This window comes from Eleutherodactylus coqui, chromosome 7 (assembly GCF_035609145.1).
Source record: "Eleutherodactylus coqui strain aEleCoq1 chromosome 7, aEleCoq1.hap1, whole genome shotgun sequence".
Lineage (NCBI taxonomy): Eukaryota > Metazoa > Chordata > Amphibia > Anura > Eleutherodactylidae > Eleutherodactylus > Eleutherodactylus coqui.
In genome coordinates, this window is record NC_089843.1 from 159,158,227 (window position 1) to 159,172,656 (window position 14,430).

The following is a 14,430-nucleotide window of genomic DNA, read 5'->3' on the forward strand; positions in this document are numbered from 1 at the left end:
AAATCACTTTTTTGTGTGCTAATTGAAGTAATTTACAGTAAATTGGCAAGTGCTAATATTTTGGAAAAGAAGACTGATGCTTTCCCAGGATCTGGGGGATGGACACATCCCTATGACGTGCAGTGGGCTGATCCCTGGAGTTCTCTGAATGTATTCCATCCTCCTCCATAACCACATTTCAATGTGCAATAAGTCACTGAGTGGTGCTGCACATACTCAGCTGGTCTGCCTATACCACTCAGCTGCAAGTTAGAAAAGTTTTTTTGCCATCATCAAGAAAGGAATTTAATCTCAGACGCAAATCAAGATGGGCACTGGGGATTATATCTGTGTCACAATGAGTGGGGGAGCCCCCTGGGGCTTCAGGCTGCAAGGTGGTGAAGGGTACCAAGAGCCTCTACATGTTTGCAAGGTAAGCGGACTTCTACCGTCATTGCATCCAATGTCTACCACGCACGATTACTGCTGTTCTACTTTGTGCTTGTATGTTAGTGCTATATGCTTGTGTACACTTCCTCTGCCCTCACTGGTATAATATGATGAAGCTCTTTAAATGTAGGGCTTGGTTTTGTAAACAGAACTTTGAGGGTGCTATTAAGCGCAGTTGTTGGCAAAACGTGAGCGCTTGTGTAACAGCACCCTAAACTTTCCCCAAAGTCTTAAGTCAGCTGCAAGAAAGTCTTTGATCATCAGTGATCAGTGGGAATTCTTCATGACAGACTCTCACAAAATGATGGCTTACACATTGTACTGATGCAGCACAGATAACTTGTAATAACTTTGGGCACAAATTATGGCTGGAGAACTTTTAAATAAGTTTCAGATACGTATACAGCCCAGGGGCACTGCAAGAAGGAACAAATGTGGTAGCGTTTACATTGGGAACATGATTAATGTCATTATAACGGCATGCAAGCAATACTTCTAAACAAGATTCCCATTTTATGTGGACCACTTGTACTGGGTAAATCAAATCCTGACCGCACGATGTTGCAGTTATAAATACACCTTGTATACAAGAATACACAAACTTTTTTCATGACTTTCTGACTATGTTTGTTAGTTATCTACATCATGTCCTGTAATTATCCTATACAACAGCATATGAGTATAACTTCTCTCTGTCTAATAGAGATTGGCAAAATGTAAAATAACAAATGATGCACCTATAATCGCAGACAGATGTAGTGGAGCTGAGTGTGTCACTAGGCATCGGGATATATATATGTCAGCTGTATTTATATATATATATATCTCAGCTGTTTTGCAGAACTCAGTTATCATCACTAATTAAAAAGCATCATTAACAGTATATCAATGGGTTGAATTCTAATACAGCTCTGCAACATATGCTCAACATTCAATATTAATCTTTTTTGCCTCATGCGTTATATTTCAGGCTATGCATAACTCCTGTTTTAAACAGTCAGAAAAGTTCAAAAGTCTTTCTTGTTTTCTAAATTTACTAGTGAAAATTAGTCAAGATAGAAAAATATCTTCACATTTTCTCTCTAGCATCTTCACACACACATAGGCATAGTGAAATCTTGCCACCTAGTGGGATGCTTTTGTACTGCCTCAATAATTGTTGAAGTTTCTACAGTTTGGGGGGGATTTAAAGGGACTCTGTCAGCTTTAATATGCTGTCCAAACTGCAGGCATCATGTTGTGGAGCAGAAGGAGCTGAGCAGATATATATATAATATATATATATATATATATATATATATATATATATATATATATATTATATATATATATTACAAGTTATACTGAATCTTCCCCATAAAACAATATATATACATTAAACATTTTATACATTTATACCTCTGCACATTCTGAGCTGAACAGTCAAATGGGCGGTCCTATCAGTGACTGGGAGTGATCTGTGAATGACAGAATCAACAGAGGTTTAAATGTATAAAATACAAGTTGCAAGTTATACTAAATCTTCCCCTATAAAACGATATTTCAATCTGCTAAGCTCGTTCTCCTATCTATAACATCATGCCTGCAGTATAGATAAGCAGGGCAGAACCCGGACAGCACCTTAGGAGTGAGTATGTGAGATGGAGACCTCTTTGAATGGTGCTTACCAGAAAAGCCTTACCAGACATTGTGGCCCAGATTTATTAGAGTATTTGTTCCAATGAAAACATTTATTACCTAATCCCAAGTTACGCGATAAATGTATAATTGCAGGAGGTCCAACCGCTAGGGCACCAATGGATCATGAGAATGGTGCACCCCTAGGGGATGGAGCCATGGTGCGCATACATGATCACCACTCCCATTCACTTTTATAGGACTGAGAGAGACAACCAAGCTATCTATTTGCCATTCCATTTAATAAGGGGTGGGGGTGCACTGTTCTCATAATCCCGGGGGGTCTCAGTCCTGTGGTTGGGGGATAAACTTTTTGGTGGAATTACTCCTTTAAGCACTTTACACTATTTTTTTTTTGTCTAAACTGCGCTGAAACACTGATACAAATCATGATGTACACCAAAATTGTGCAAAGAAATCATTTTTTTGTGAGCTTCACTTAAAAAAATTTTTAAATGAAGAGAAAATTTGGCATAGTTTATTGGGAGTGGACAAGTTTAGCAATTTTTAAACAGTTTTATTCATATTTATAAGCCAATTTTTATATAGGGGTGTTATCTTGAGAAAATATGCTTACCACAATCCAGTCCAGGTCCTTTGGTGTAAGTTACCTTCACTGGCACTATTTTGACACTGGATCATATAATATAGATTTCCCATCACAGGGCTGGTGACATGATTGCAGGTGGTTGCTTTAAGAACTCATTTCAAGAATTAAGCCAACCCCCTATCTGTCTCTGCATTGGCCATGAAAAAAGTGAGTTGGCTTAGTTATTAAAATAAGCCAAACAACCAGCCCCCCTCTGGTAGAGTCTAATAGGCTTTTTTGAGTGGCAGAGTCGGAGGCCAAAGTTTGGCCTCCGGCTGCCATTGCAAACACTAGTGGCCCACGATTCTATTGCGGGGAGAGTAAAGGAGGCTTCTCCCTTTGCAAAGCTCTTAAATACAATGGTCAGCACTGACCATGGCATCTAAGGGGTTAAACTGCCAATCAGTCAGGCTCCCATGGTGATCACTTGGGCTCTACTTCTGGACCTGTGCAATCTCCATCACTTACTGTACGTGTACGTCGGCATGTGGGAATGAGACCTTTTCCCCAAAATACATGTAGGGGAAAATGCATTAAGGGGTTGATTTCCCAGGTTGTGGTGTTGCAGCTTCTTGGCAGGTTTTCTCCACAAAAAACAGCTGATTGCTGGGGTCCCAGTTGGGGGATGTGGTGAGATGTTATTTTCAGGGGACCTTACTTACAAGTAGGGATTGTCCAAAGTATAGAATCCCTTTAATCACTTTGCATTCAGCACAGCAGTTGAAACCATTCATTCAAAGCCATTGCTGAAGTACAGTCTGGTTTCAGAAAGTATAAAAGCCATAACAGATCGGTCCATCAATAAATGCCCCATATGCAAGTGATGTTCTCGCAGTTGTTTAATGTGGATCTGTTATCAGACTATGCTGCGCTATATATGTGCAACATAGTATGGGATAGGTCCATTCTCCTATGAGCTAAAATGGCTCATAAAATATAAGCCAAGAGGCTGATGGGATCAATCACAGAATACACCAGACACATTTGTCCATTTGTGAAGGGAGCATGTTCCCCACCGCAGCCAATCACTATAAAGAGGATGGAGGAATGCTCCCTCAGAAATACTCCGGACTCATAATTATGTGTCTGATGTGTTCTTAAACCGCTCCTAATAGCCAAACCACAATATTTTTTGTAGCGTTACAGCTAATCAAAGTGAACCTGTCTTCATAGTACGCTGCCGACTAATCGCACCATCACTATGATGTACATTCGCACATAACTACATAGTTCTGACTGTATAAATGTACAGTATGTCTTGGGGCGTTAAGAGCAGTTAATGCAAAATACAGTGAATTCATAGCATTCGGCTGTATTCATGAGAAGATTCCCCTCCACCCTCCACACTATTAAATGACAGCTGGTGTATATGTGCCTGTATACACAGCAGCCACCAATCACTTGGAAGGATATAGGGAAAGAGAGGAGTGTCTGACTCCTCCCACACTCTCCTGCTCTCATTTAAAGCACTGCAGACAGAGGGACAAGTTGGGCTCTGCAGAGAACTGTGTCCAGCTGCATCATAATATTCTGCCTTATCATTAATAGCATATGTTAATAATAGATCTACTTTAAAAAATGAAGACAGGTAGCTGCATTCAGTTCATACATTTCTTTCAGTAGGAAGTGGAAAGATATGGTGAATTCCTTCTCCACTATAAATTATATCATGGCTAAAGAGGAATTTTGTTAAAAAAATATGATTAATTCCCCAGCTGCTCTGTTTGCTGTGCTTATATACTGCGGCTTGCTAATAGGAGTCGTGACCGACTCCTAGGGTGACGTTTTCTTGGCAGACTGTTTTTTGCGGGATGGTTTGCCATTGCCTTCCCCAGTGATCTTTACCCCCCAGCAAGCTGGGTACTCATTTTACCAACCTCAGAACAATGGAAGGCTAAGTCAACCTTGAGCCTGCTACCTGAACCATGAAGGGATTGAAACCACAACCTTCAGGTCGTGAGCAAGAGCTTAGGACTGCACTCTGCGGCTCTAGCACTCTGCGCCACACTAGGCTCTTTGCTAATAGAGGATCTAGCTAATAGGGAACAGTGCAGGATCTTTGCTCTCTATGGACATATTCCAAGTATAAAGTAGCCTATATCAGACATATCAAGTCAGGATTCATTCATCCAATTTTTAGCCTCCCTCACTTGATCACCTGATTATATATACTTTTCTTCTAGAGGTACACCCCTTCCTTTGGGTTCAGGTATCTTAACGATGACAGAAACAGTAACTACTCTCACCTCCACATCAACTTGATGAGTGCCTCCACCGGAACCTTCTCTAAGCTTGTGAACACAGTGTAAGTTAGGCTCCTCCACCCGGGGTCGATTTGGTGACCCCCCCCCCCTCCGAAGCCTATCTGAGCTTCTTTATATAAAATGACTGTGGGAAATGAAAGCAAAGCACAACTCTGTGGCTTTACTCTTTCTTTGGAAATGTATGAACAGATGAAAAGAGTTTGGCAAGGCATATAACATTCCTAAGAATAGTGTTACAGTGTACTTGACATTCTCCATGTACATAAGGTAAATTGCAAGCTCGTATCAAAAGGGAAGATAACCTGGGCCCTATGCAGTGGGATTTATCAGCTTCACACAAAAACTTACAAAATGGCACAGAAGGATCCCCGGGCGCATCAAGGTGGGTTTAGTCCATAAATCAATACAAAATCCCTTATGGTTTAAATTTAATCTAGACCAGGCTAAGTCCCCAAGGAATTAATAGCTTCCATCCAGCTCACACTAGGAGGGTGGAGTAAATTCTGGTAGAGTCCCTATGAGTCGGGTTAAGTAGAGACCATCACAGGGCTTGTTTGTACTGTAATACCTTTGTTTTTCAGATAGAATAAACAGTATAGATATTGCAACAGCGTATACCTAGTAACTGAAACAGCTGAGATCACAGTTTCCTAGCAGTCTCGCTACACATACAGGGTCCCATTCACACTATATAGATTGCTAACTCTCAATGTTACAGTAAATCGTGAAATCATTTTGTTACTCTTTTTAACCACTCATCACGGCCCAGTAGGACTTTTAGGAGTGTGAATTTGGTGAATAAAGAAATTGTCCGAGCAGTCCTGCATAGACATTGACAGCTATTTATGTATGCACAATCATACGGGGAAGGCTGTAAATCCCTGACTAGGACCGCCCACAAGACCACTAAGTCTAAACTTATAGAGGTTTTAATGAACCATAGAATGGTAGAGTTGGAAGGAACCTCCAGGGTCATCGGGTCCAACCCCCTGCTCAGTGTGGGATTCACTAAATCAATTAAGGAATAAATGACAAGTTATACTGAATCCTTTCCCACAAAACTATATATTAATCCACTCAGTTCCTCATGCTCTATAACATAATGTTTAAGATTAGACTGCATTTTCAATGTTATAGGTTTGCTTTAAAGCCCAAACAGGCCTAATCATTAAGTGGTTAAAGCGACCCTACAGTTACAGGACAGAAGAGAGCAGGGGGCATATTACCTGTAGTGGGTCTTCTCTGTCCCCCCCATCCTCCCCCCCCCCCCCCCCCCAAAAAAAATAATCTGCAATTTCTGCACCTTTTTCAGCTGTCCAAATTGGCTGCAGCAATTTACTAACTACGTAATGTAGTCTGTGCACTGCTTTCTGATTGGTCAGTATTCTTCATGTGAGCAGCTCTGGCCAATCAGAGAGCAGGTATAGCACATCAGTACAAAAGTGGAAAAAAGGAGAAACACTATAAATTTTTCCCATAGAATCATAGAATGGTAGAGTTGGAAAGGACCTCCAGGGTCATCAGGTCCAAACCCCTACTCAATCAGGATTCACTAAATCATCCCAGACAGATGTCTGTCCAAACTCTGTTTGAAGACTTCCATTGAAAGAGAACTCACCACCTCTCGTGGAACTGGATCTCCTTTTTTTTCTTTTTTGCATAGTACATCAGTAGTCTAGCACTACCATGCACTGTGGGGATTAGGTATCCTGAAGATTGTGTTGGCCATCTAGGATGGCTGAAAATAATACTTGGAACCAATGGATTGGAGGGACAACAGAGAAGAATAATTGCAAGTTATATACCCTCTCTCCCCCAGCTTCTCCAGTCCTCGGACAGAATTTCGTCCCAAAACCAGAGGGTCGCTTTAAGTGTGACTGCCCAACAATAGTGTATTTAGTCTTCACATGGCCAACTCTGTTGTTATTCCTAAGCTACAGTTGCTGTTTTCACTTTATCCACATACAGATTTTGTGCTTCCATTGCTAAGCTTTGGAATTCCGTCAGTCTAGGCCTGTATTATTTCACACCAGGCCTTTTCTAACAGCAAGACTGATGGTATAAAGCAGGCATGTGTCCAAGAAAAATCAGAGTAAAATAGGAACTCCCTTCTGTATTGTCTTAAAGCCCTCTAAAAGAGAAAACTGGTGAAGTATGCGAAAGTGCTTCTTATCTATTTATTTATTATGTTACAGCCATGGTTTCCATTACAGTGAACAAATCCCTAGCAGGACAGGTATTTAGAATATTCCTGCTTGAGCATAAAATGGTAATGGAAAATGCAGCATCTGATCAGTTTTAAGACTTTTGCTAGAAAGAAGAACATTTGTATCTCGTATATCCTTCAACAGGAGACGAGGTGATGCTGACATAAAGACATAACAGTCTCTGCAAGCATACAATAATATTTAGATTAGGGGTGCACAACATACGGTCTCGGTGCCTTGAATGCCATTCTGTGCATCCCCAAACATCTGGACACAGAAATATCTATGCGTGTGTGCTCAAATGTAGTTTCCATATCAGGGTGAGGAGAAGTGAAACATAGTAGGGCAACAGGAATGGAAAATACTACATGTGCCCCGTGTGGCCATGTCCGGGTCCCCTTTATATTAGGACAAGAACTTAGGGTGCACTGTGTAGTCATGTCTGGGTGCCCTATATATTAGGACAAGTACTAAGAGTGCACTGTGTAGCCATGTCTGGGTCCCCTATACATTAGGGCAAGTACTAAGGGTGCACTTTGTAGCGATGTCTGGGTCCCCTATATATAAGAACAAGTACTAAGAGTGCACTGTGTAGCCATGTCTGGGTCCCCTATATACTAGGACCAGTACTAAGAGTGCACTGTGTAGCCATTTTTGGACCCCTATTTATTAGGACAAGTACTAGGGATGCACTGTGTAGACATGTCTGGGTCCCCTATATATTAGGACCAGTACTAAGGGTGCACTGTGTAGCCATGTCTGGTCCCCCATATATTAGGACCAGTACTAAGGGTGCATTGTGTAGCCATTTTTGGACCCCTATTTATTAGGACAAGTACTAAGGGTAAACTGTGTAGTAGTGTCTAGTCCCCTATATATTAAGACAAGAACTTGGGTTGCACCGTGTAGTCATGTCTGAGTGCTCTATATATTAGGACAAGTATTAAGGGTGCACTGTGCATCCATGTCTGGGTCCTCTATATATTAAGACCAGTACTAAGGAAGCACTATGTAGCCATGCTTGGGTCCCCTATATACTAGGACTAGTACTAAGGGTGCACTGTGCAGTCATGTCTAGGTCCTCTATATATAAGGACCAGTACTAAGGAAACACTATGTAGCCATGTCTGGGTTCCCTATATACTAGGACAAGTACTAAGGGTGCACTGTGTAGCAATGTCTTGGTCCTCCATATATTAGGACAAGTACTAAGGGTGCACTGTGTAGCCATGTCTGGGTCCCCTATGCATTAGGACCTGTATTAAGGGTGCACTGTATAGCAATGTCTGGGTACCCTATATATTAGGAGAATAAAGTCTCTTGACCCGTTTGGCACTCCAGCAATTAGTATATGAGTTAGAGGCATTGTATATACATGCAGCTCTCTCCATTGTAGTTTATAGGACTGCTTTGACATCCATCCTCTACAATGGAGAGAGCCACATGAATTGTCTCCTCCTCTCTGGAGTGCTGATTAGGGGGGTAGATGACCCCAATTTTCTTATAGATGGGATTCCTGGAAGTGGAATTTACTTAGATTTATTATGTCATATACCATAAATATCTCAGATGGGAATACTCTTGTGGCCCTTGGACACGGTTTAGTATGGCAATGTGGCCCTCAGACCAGAAAAAGTTGCGCACCCCTTATTTAAGTAAATGCTTACTTACTGACATTTTTTGACTTGCCATTGGGCCTGATCAGGCTCAGAGACTGAAAGCACCACCCTCTTTTATTTTTAGCTTAAAGAACTTTAAATCTCTGACCTATGTCAATAGGTCTCCCATTGAAATCAATAGGATGGTAGTGTGCATGATTTCAATCAGAGACCCATCAACACATCTTATAGTTGCGTCAAAGGGACGGGTCACTCAGAACATTCTATAGGGAATACATTCTAATGACTAATACAAGCCCTCACCTATGACATCTTCTGTCTCGATGACAGGTAAAAAATGTTTAATAGTGAATCTTTATTGAAAGTATTTACCTTTTACTTAAAGTACACAGGGTTAGGGTAAAAAATGCCAAAAGAAGACGATTAGCAAGCCAGTTAAGATATGTGTATTTCTTTGTACCCATCGTGGAGAAATGTTTGATTAGTAGATTCTCCTCAAGCAATATACTAGTCAGCAGACAAGTATTATTTGCTACACATTAATATGCTATCAAACAAACCAGTGTACATCAGGTGGCATAGCATATATAGTCAGGCAAGAATGATGGATCCCTCCAATAAGCTATCATTATCTATGGTGACAAAATAAAATTGAAATTGGAAATCATACATATTACTATAGAACATTGTGTTACTATGGAGTAATTATGTTCTTTTATAGTAAAAGTATTGTATCACATTTATCTGGTCTGGAGAAAGGTGACATGATGTAACCATGCTTCAATGTCCTACAGTATGATATCTTAGATACAATAAGGGAATTCAGATAGTCTCCTTGAAAGAATCACATGCTGCTTATACCACGTGCTGTTGAGCCGCTAGTGGGACTGTAAATGCATACTTTTAGAATTTTTAACTATCAATTTGCATTTAACAGCAAAGGAAGCTTATTTTACTAAAATTACAAATTGACCCGTATTTATGATAACGGATATAGACTAAAAGGGGAACATTTCTCTGGTACTGTTGTGCCTTGTCTCCACCAAAAGTATGGGTGGTGACATGCATCAGTGACAGGGAAAGCCCTGCTCACATGCCAACATGTGGATTGGCTGCCACTTGTAGACTTCAGGACAGTTGCTTCTCGCAACACAGAAGAAGGAGCAATCACAGCAGCTGGCGGGGGAGACACTTCAGGAGAGTAGTGGATGCATAAGGCACTAAGCCTAACCTTAACTATAACCCTTACTCTAACCATGGGGGCCGCAGAGCGCCATCCATGGGGCGGGACAAGCGCCTAACCCAAAGCCTTAGGGTTAGGGGTATGGTTAAGGTTAGGTTTAGTGGTTTATTCATCCACTACTGTCCAGAAGTGGCTCCCCAGTCAGCCGCTGTACTCCTCAACACTGTGGTGGAGGGAGGTGTGCGTTGGGAGCGCAACACACGGCACATACCCGGCGGTGGAGGGAGGTTGCAGTGCAGCAGCATCAGACACCCGCTAGGGCAATATTGGGGACTGTGACAGCTTGGCTGGGAGCACACATCTCATAATACTGGGGAGTACTGTAGATCCGAGCGGAGCAAGTGTGTCAAAGCGGCTCCAGCAGCAGACCCTTACATGGACAGGAGCAGAGCAAAGGAGGACACTCACTGCGGTGGCACCTAATCACAGGAGTAGCACGTACTGCGTGAACAGTGTCAGTGTGGCTGGGTGATGGGGGTGCACGTCAGTAGACATGGCAGCTTGTGAGGGGGAGGTGAGCGGACTGGTATTACTATGGCAGGGAAAGCTACAAAAGCTGTCAGCCGAACACTTACAGGAGCCAGGGGGGTAACGCGGCCTCATTAGACAATCCACTCCTGCGGGCGTCACCTGTCAGTGACCCAGGACAACCCTTGTCTCCACCCCTAGTCCCAGTGGAGACAAGATATAACAGTACCGATTTCTCTTGTAGCAACTTCATTCAACTTCATTCTCTTGTAGAAACTTCAAAAAATTCATTTTTGGACCCCGGGAAATGATAATTGGAACCTTACTAGACAAACATCTATTTTTATCCAAAAAACAATACTTTCTGTTCTATATATATATATATATATGAGGCTTAATTATCTACCAGCACTGTCATACTTGCCAACAGTTCCCATTTATCACAGGGCTGTCCATTCTGTATTAAAAGTGGAGTTTCTCGGTAAATTGGGGTTAAACTAAAAAAGAACATAAATACTGTAGAATTTACGATTCAAATGATTGGCTGTAGCTCATTGTTTTATTACATACAACTCAATTGAGAGGTAATAAAGTCTTCATTGTTATAATTCAAAGCTCGAATTCTAAAAACCTCAAAACAAACCATTATAATGAAGTGGTGACTAAGGCGAGATAAAGTGCTAAACCTGCAGCAGTGTTGTGTGACATAGAGTAAACGGGACCAGCTTAGCAAATGCTTATATTTCAATGTAAATGATCCATAGGATCATGGTTTAAATGTATAGTTAAAATCCAATACAATGAGCTAATCCCTCCTCAAAAGAGCAGATGCCAGGATGAATTATGGCCTAATAGTTCAGAAGCATGTTAAATTAGCTGTTAGATAGCAGAGCAGACACGGGGAAGCTGGCGTGTATTTCACTTTAATGTATACCAGGTCCATTCTTCAACTAAACTTCCAATTCCCCAAACATTTCCCACTTATTCTTTTGGTGAAATAAGCTGCTAGAGATCTATTTGACGGACTGTTTTTCATTTTAATAGAGCAGATTCAATAACATTTAGCACGGCAAGTGCAATGGTCATAGTTTATTAATCGGAATTGCCAAGTGCTGAATACAAATCTAAACCCAGTTCATAACTTTTTGTACAGCAGATGTAACCTCACTCGAAAAGAAATTCAAACATGAGAAAATTTACAATCCTCTATTTGCTCCAATTGCAGGAAAAAGCAAGTGAACCCTTTAGAATTACCTGGATCTCTGTAATGTGGTCCGATTGTTATCTCAGTTGCAATTACAGACGAACACAATCTAACTGAACTAATGGCGCACAAAGAGCTATACCACTGTCACGGGCCATGAAGAAACAGGCTTTACAGAATTAGGAAAAGTCACTAAAACACAATATACAGAATGGATATTACTACCCACTGAAAGAGGGGCAGAGAGATATAGATCAGACAGTAGGGATCCTTCTCCGTAAGAAACATTTTTGTTAAAGGGGTTGTCCCGAGGCAGCAAGTGGGTCTATACACTTCTGTATGGCCATAATAATGCACTTTGTAATGTACATTGTGCATTAATTATGAGCCATACAGAAGTTATAAAAAGTTTTATACTAACCTGCTCCGTTGCTGGCGTCCTCGTCTCCATGGTGCCGACTAATTTTCGCCCTCCGATGGCCAAATTAGCCGCGCTTGCGCAGTCCGGGTCTTCTTCTTTTCTGAATGGGGCTCCGTGTAGCTCCGTGTAGCTCCGCCCCGTCACGTGCCGATTCCAGCCAATCAGGAGGCTGGAATCGGCAATGGACCGCACAGAAGCCCTGCGGTCCATGGAGACAGAGGATCCCGGCGGCCATCTTCAGCAGGTAAGTATGAAGACGCCGGACCGGGTTGTTTTTTTAACCCCTGCATCGGGGTTGTCTCGCGCCGAACGGGGGGGGGGGGGGGGGGTTTAAAAAAAAAAAAAAACCTGTTTCGGCGCGGGACAACCCCTTTAATATAGGGGAGATTAGAAAATATGTCCCTTGTAAATTATAAGGATAATAGAGAGCTTTCCACGTCCAAATCAAAGCAAGCCGCAAGTTGAAGGCTTTTATTTAACCCTTTCCAATCCACTGTCTGACGTCTAAAGACATTTTGATTGAAGCCTGTACAGCTCTGATGTTGGAAGACGTCCGGCAGGGTATTCTTACTGTATATTACTGGCTGCTATGTTCTTGGGGGGCCTCTCCAGCATGTCCAATACCACGATACTGTCTCTAGCCAGCAGATGGCACCATATAATGTACCATAAAAAATAAAACTCTTCACTGGGAATTGACATTACCTTCTTATCTTGTCCTCCATTTCTGAAGTTTCCCCGCAGCACCATATCGCTATTTTTCAAGATGGCAACCACATCCCTGTTTATATGCAGCTTGAAACTGCATTTTTCACAATTCCCTAAACAATGCCCTGCTATCGGTCAGCAATTTGATCCTGAGAGCTAAAGAGAAAAAAAAGCCATCTTTGGTCATTCCTACTGACCAAGCCTGACCAGTAGCGCTAGAATGCCTACAGATAGTATCTAGAGGCAACCTGTGAATAGAAACACTTCTGAAGTGCCACGAAAAGTTAATGGTTTTTAGAGATATGAACACAAAATCCAAAGCAGAATGATACTGCAAACTTTGATCATTTTTAATTAGCATTCACTTGACCGCAACTTTATGTAACCGGAATACCCCTTTAAATCATAGAGTTCTCTGCTGTCTGTGTATTCTTTGCTTTTCTTTTAACTTATTGGTACATTTAACCCTTTCCAATCCACTGTCTGATGTCTAAAGACATTCTGATTGAAGGCTGTACAGCTCTGATGTCGGAAGATGTTCAGCAGGGTATTCTTACTGTAGATTACTGGCCACTCTGTTGTCGGGGGCCTCTCCAGCATGTCCCATACCTCAGTACTGGCTCTAGCCAGCAGATGGCGCCATTGTATAATGGCAGAAAGAGAAAGCCCCCTAGCAAACCCTCAATCCAAAATTGTATTGCAAAGGGTTAATATTCGTTTTAGAATTCATGTTAATTTACAGGACTGAGAGATGCTGAAATCACTAAGAGTTGTACATCCCATTCATTTCAATGGATTCTGATCAAGCATGACAACTTTTGGTTGCAGTTGACTCCCAAAGATGAGCGAATTGGTGGGATTCCCACTGCTAGGACTAACTGTGATCAACTCCCATTGCCAGTTAAAGCGACTCACACACATTGACATCTATGGACCATCCATTAATTACACAATCGAGCCAGGTCTAATATAGTAGGGTCCTAAATTTGCAAAGCTTTCAACTTGGGCTAATAGAGTGTTTTCAGAAAGAAGAACCCACTCCATTGCATTCATACGGCATTGCTTTAACAAGTCATTTGGATAAGACTTGCCTAGAAAAGACAAGCTTTTACTGTTATTTATCTCCTGTTCCCAAGCTAAAAAAGTTCTAATGTAAACTACAAAGATAGTACAAACTGGAATGTTTGTAAAAGAGGTTATAACGATCTATGTAAGAAAGCAGTACTTTGTAAAGAAAACTTTAATTGTCAAATTTCAGCAACGCTTTACATCATACACATATTCTTTTTCTAAATCAGCCCTTTAATGAATAAAACATCAATGTAGATTCCAGTTTACACAGATGAAAAAACATATTTCTTTTGCTGTGAATGATTAATCCCTAGGTTCTCTAATTGAACTGTACAGCAGATAAAATCAGTGCCAGCAGCAAGTCCCAGTGAAGAGTTTTATTTCTTATAGTACATTATATATTATTGGGTCATTTAAAATGGACAGATTGGTATATTATTTCATGATAGTGTAGTGTACAGAAGTTGTACACTCCATAAAACACTGTGGAGTCTGAGCTGCTTAATCAATGAACATGTCACTTTAATTTG

The 14,430-nt window shown here is 41.3% G+C and overlaps 1 protein-coding gene across 1 annotated transcript in view; it reads left to right on the top strand.

The window, feature by feature from the left end:
* Positions 1-202: 202 nt before the first annotated feature.
* The window catches only part of SYNPO2 (synaptopodin 2), a 211,252-nt gene continuing 197,024 nt past the window's right edge, over positions 203-14,430 (top strand). Inside the window, exon 1 of the mRNA XM_066573885.1 lies at positions 203-412. Coding sequence (XP_066429982.1) covers positions 308-412 — 105 coding nt within the window. The 5' untranslated portion in view covers positions 203-307. The remainder of the gene's footprint in view (positions 413-14,430) is intronic.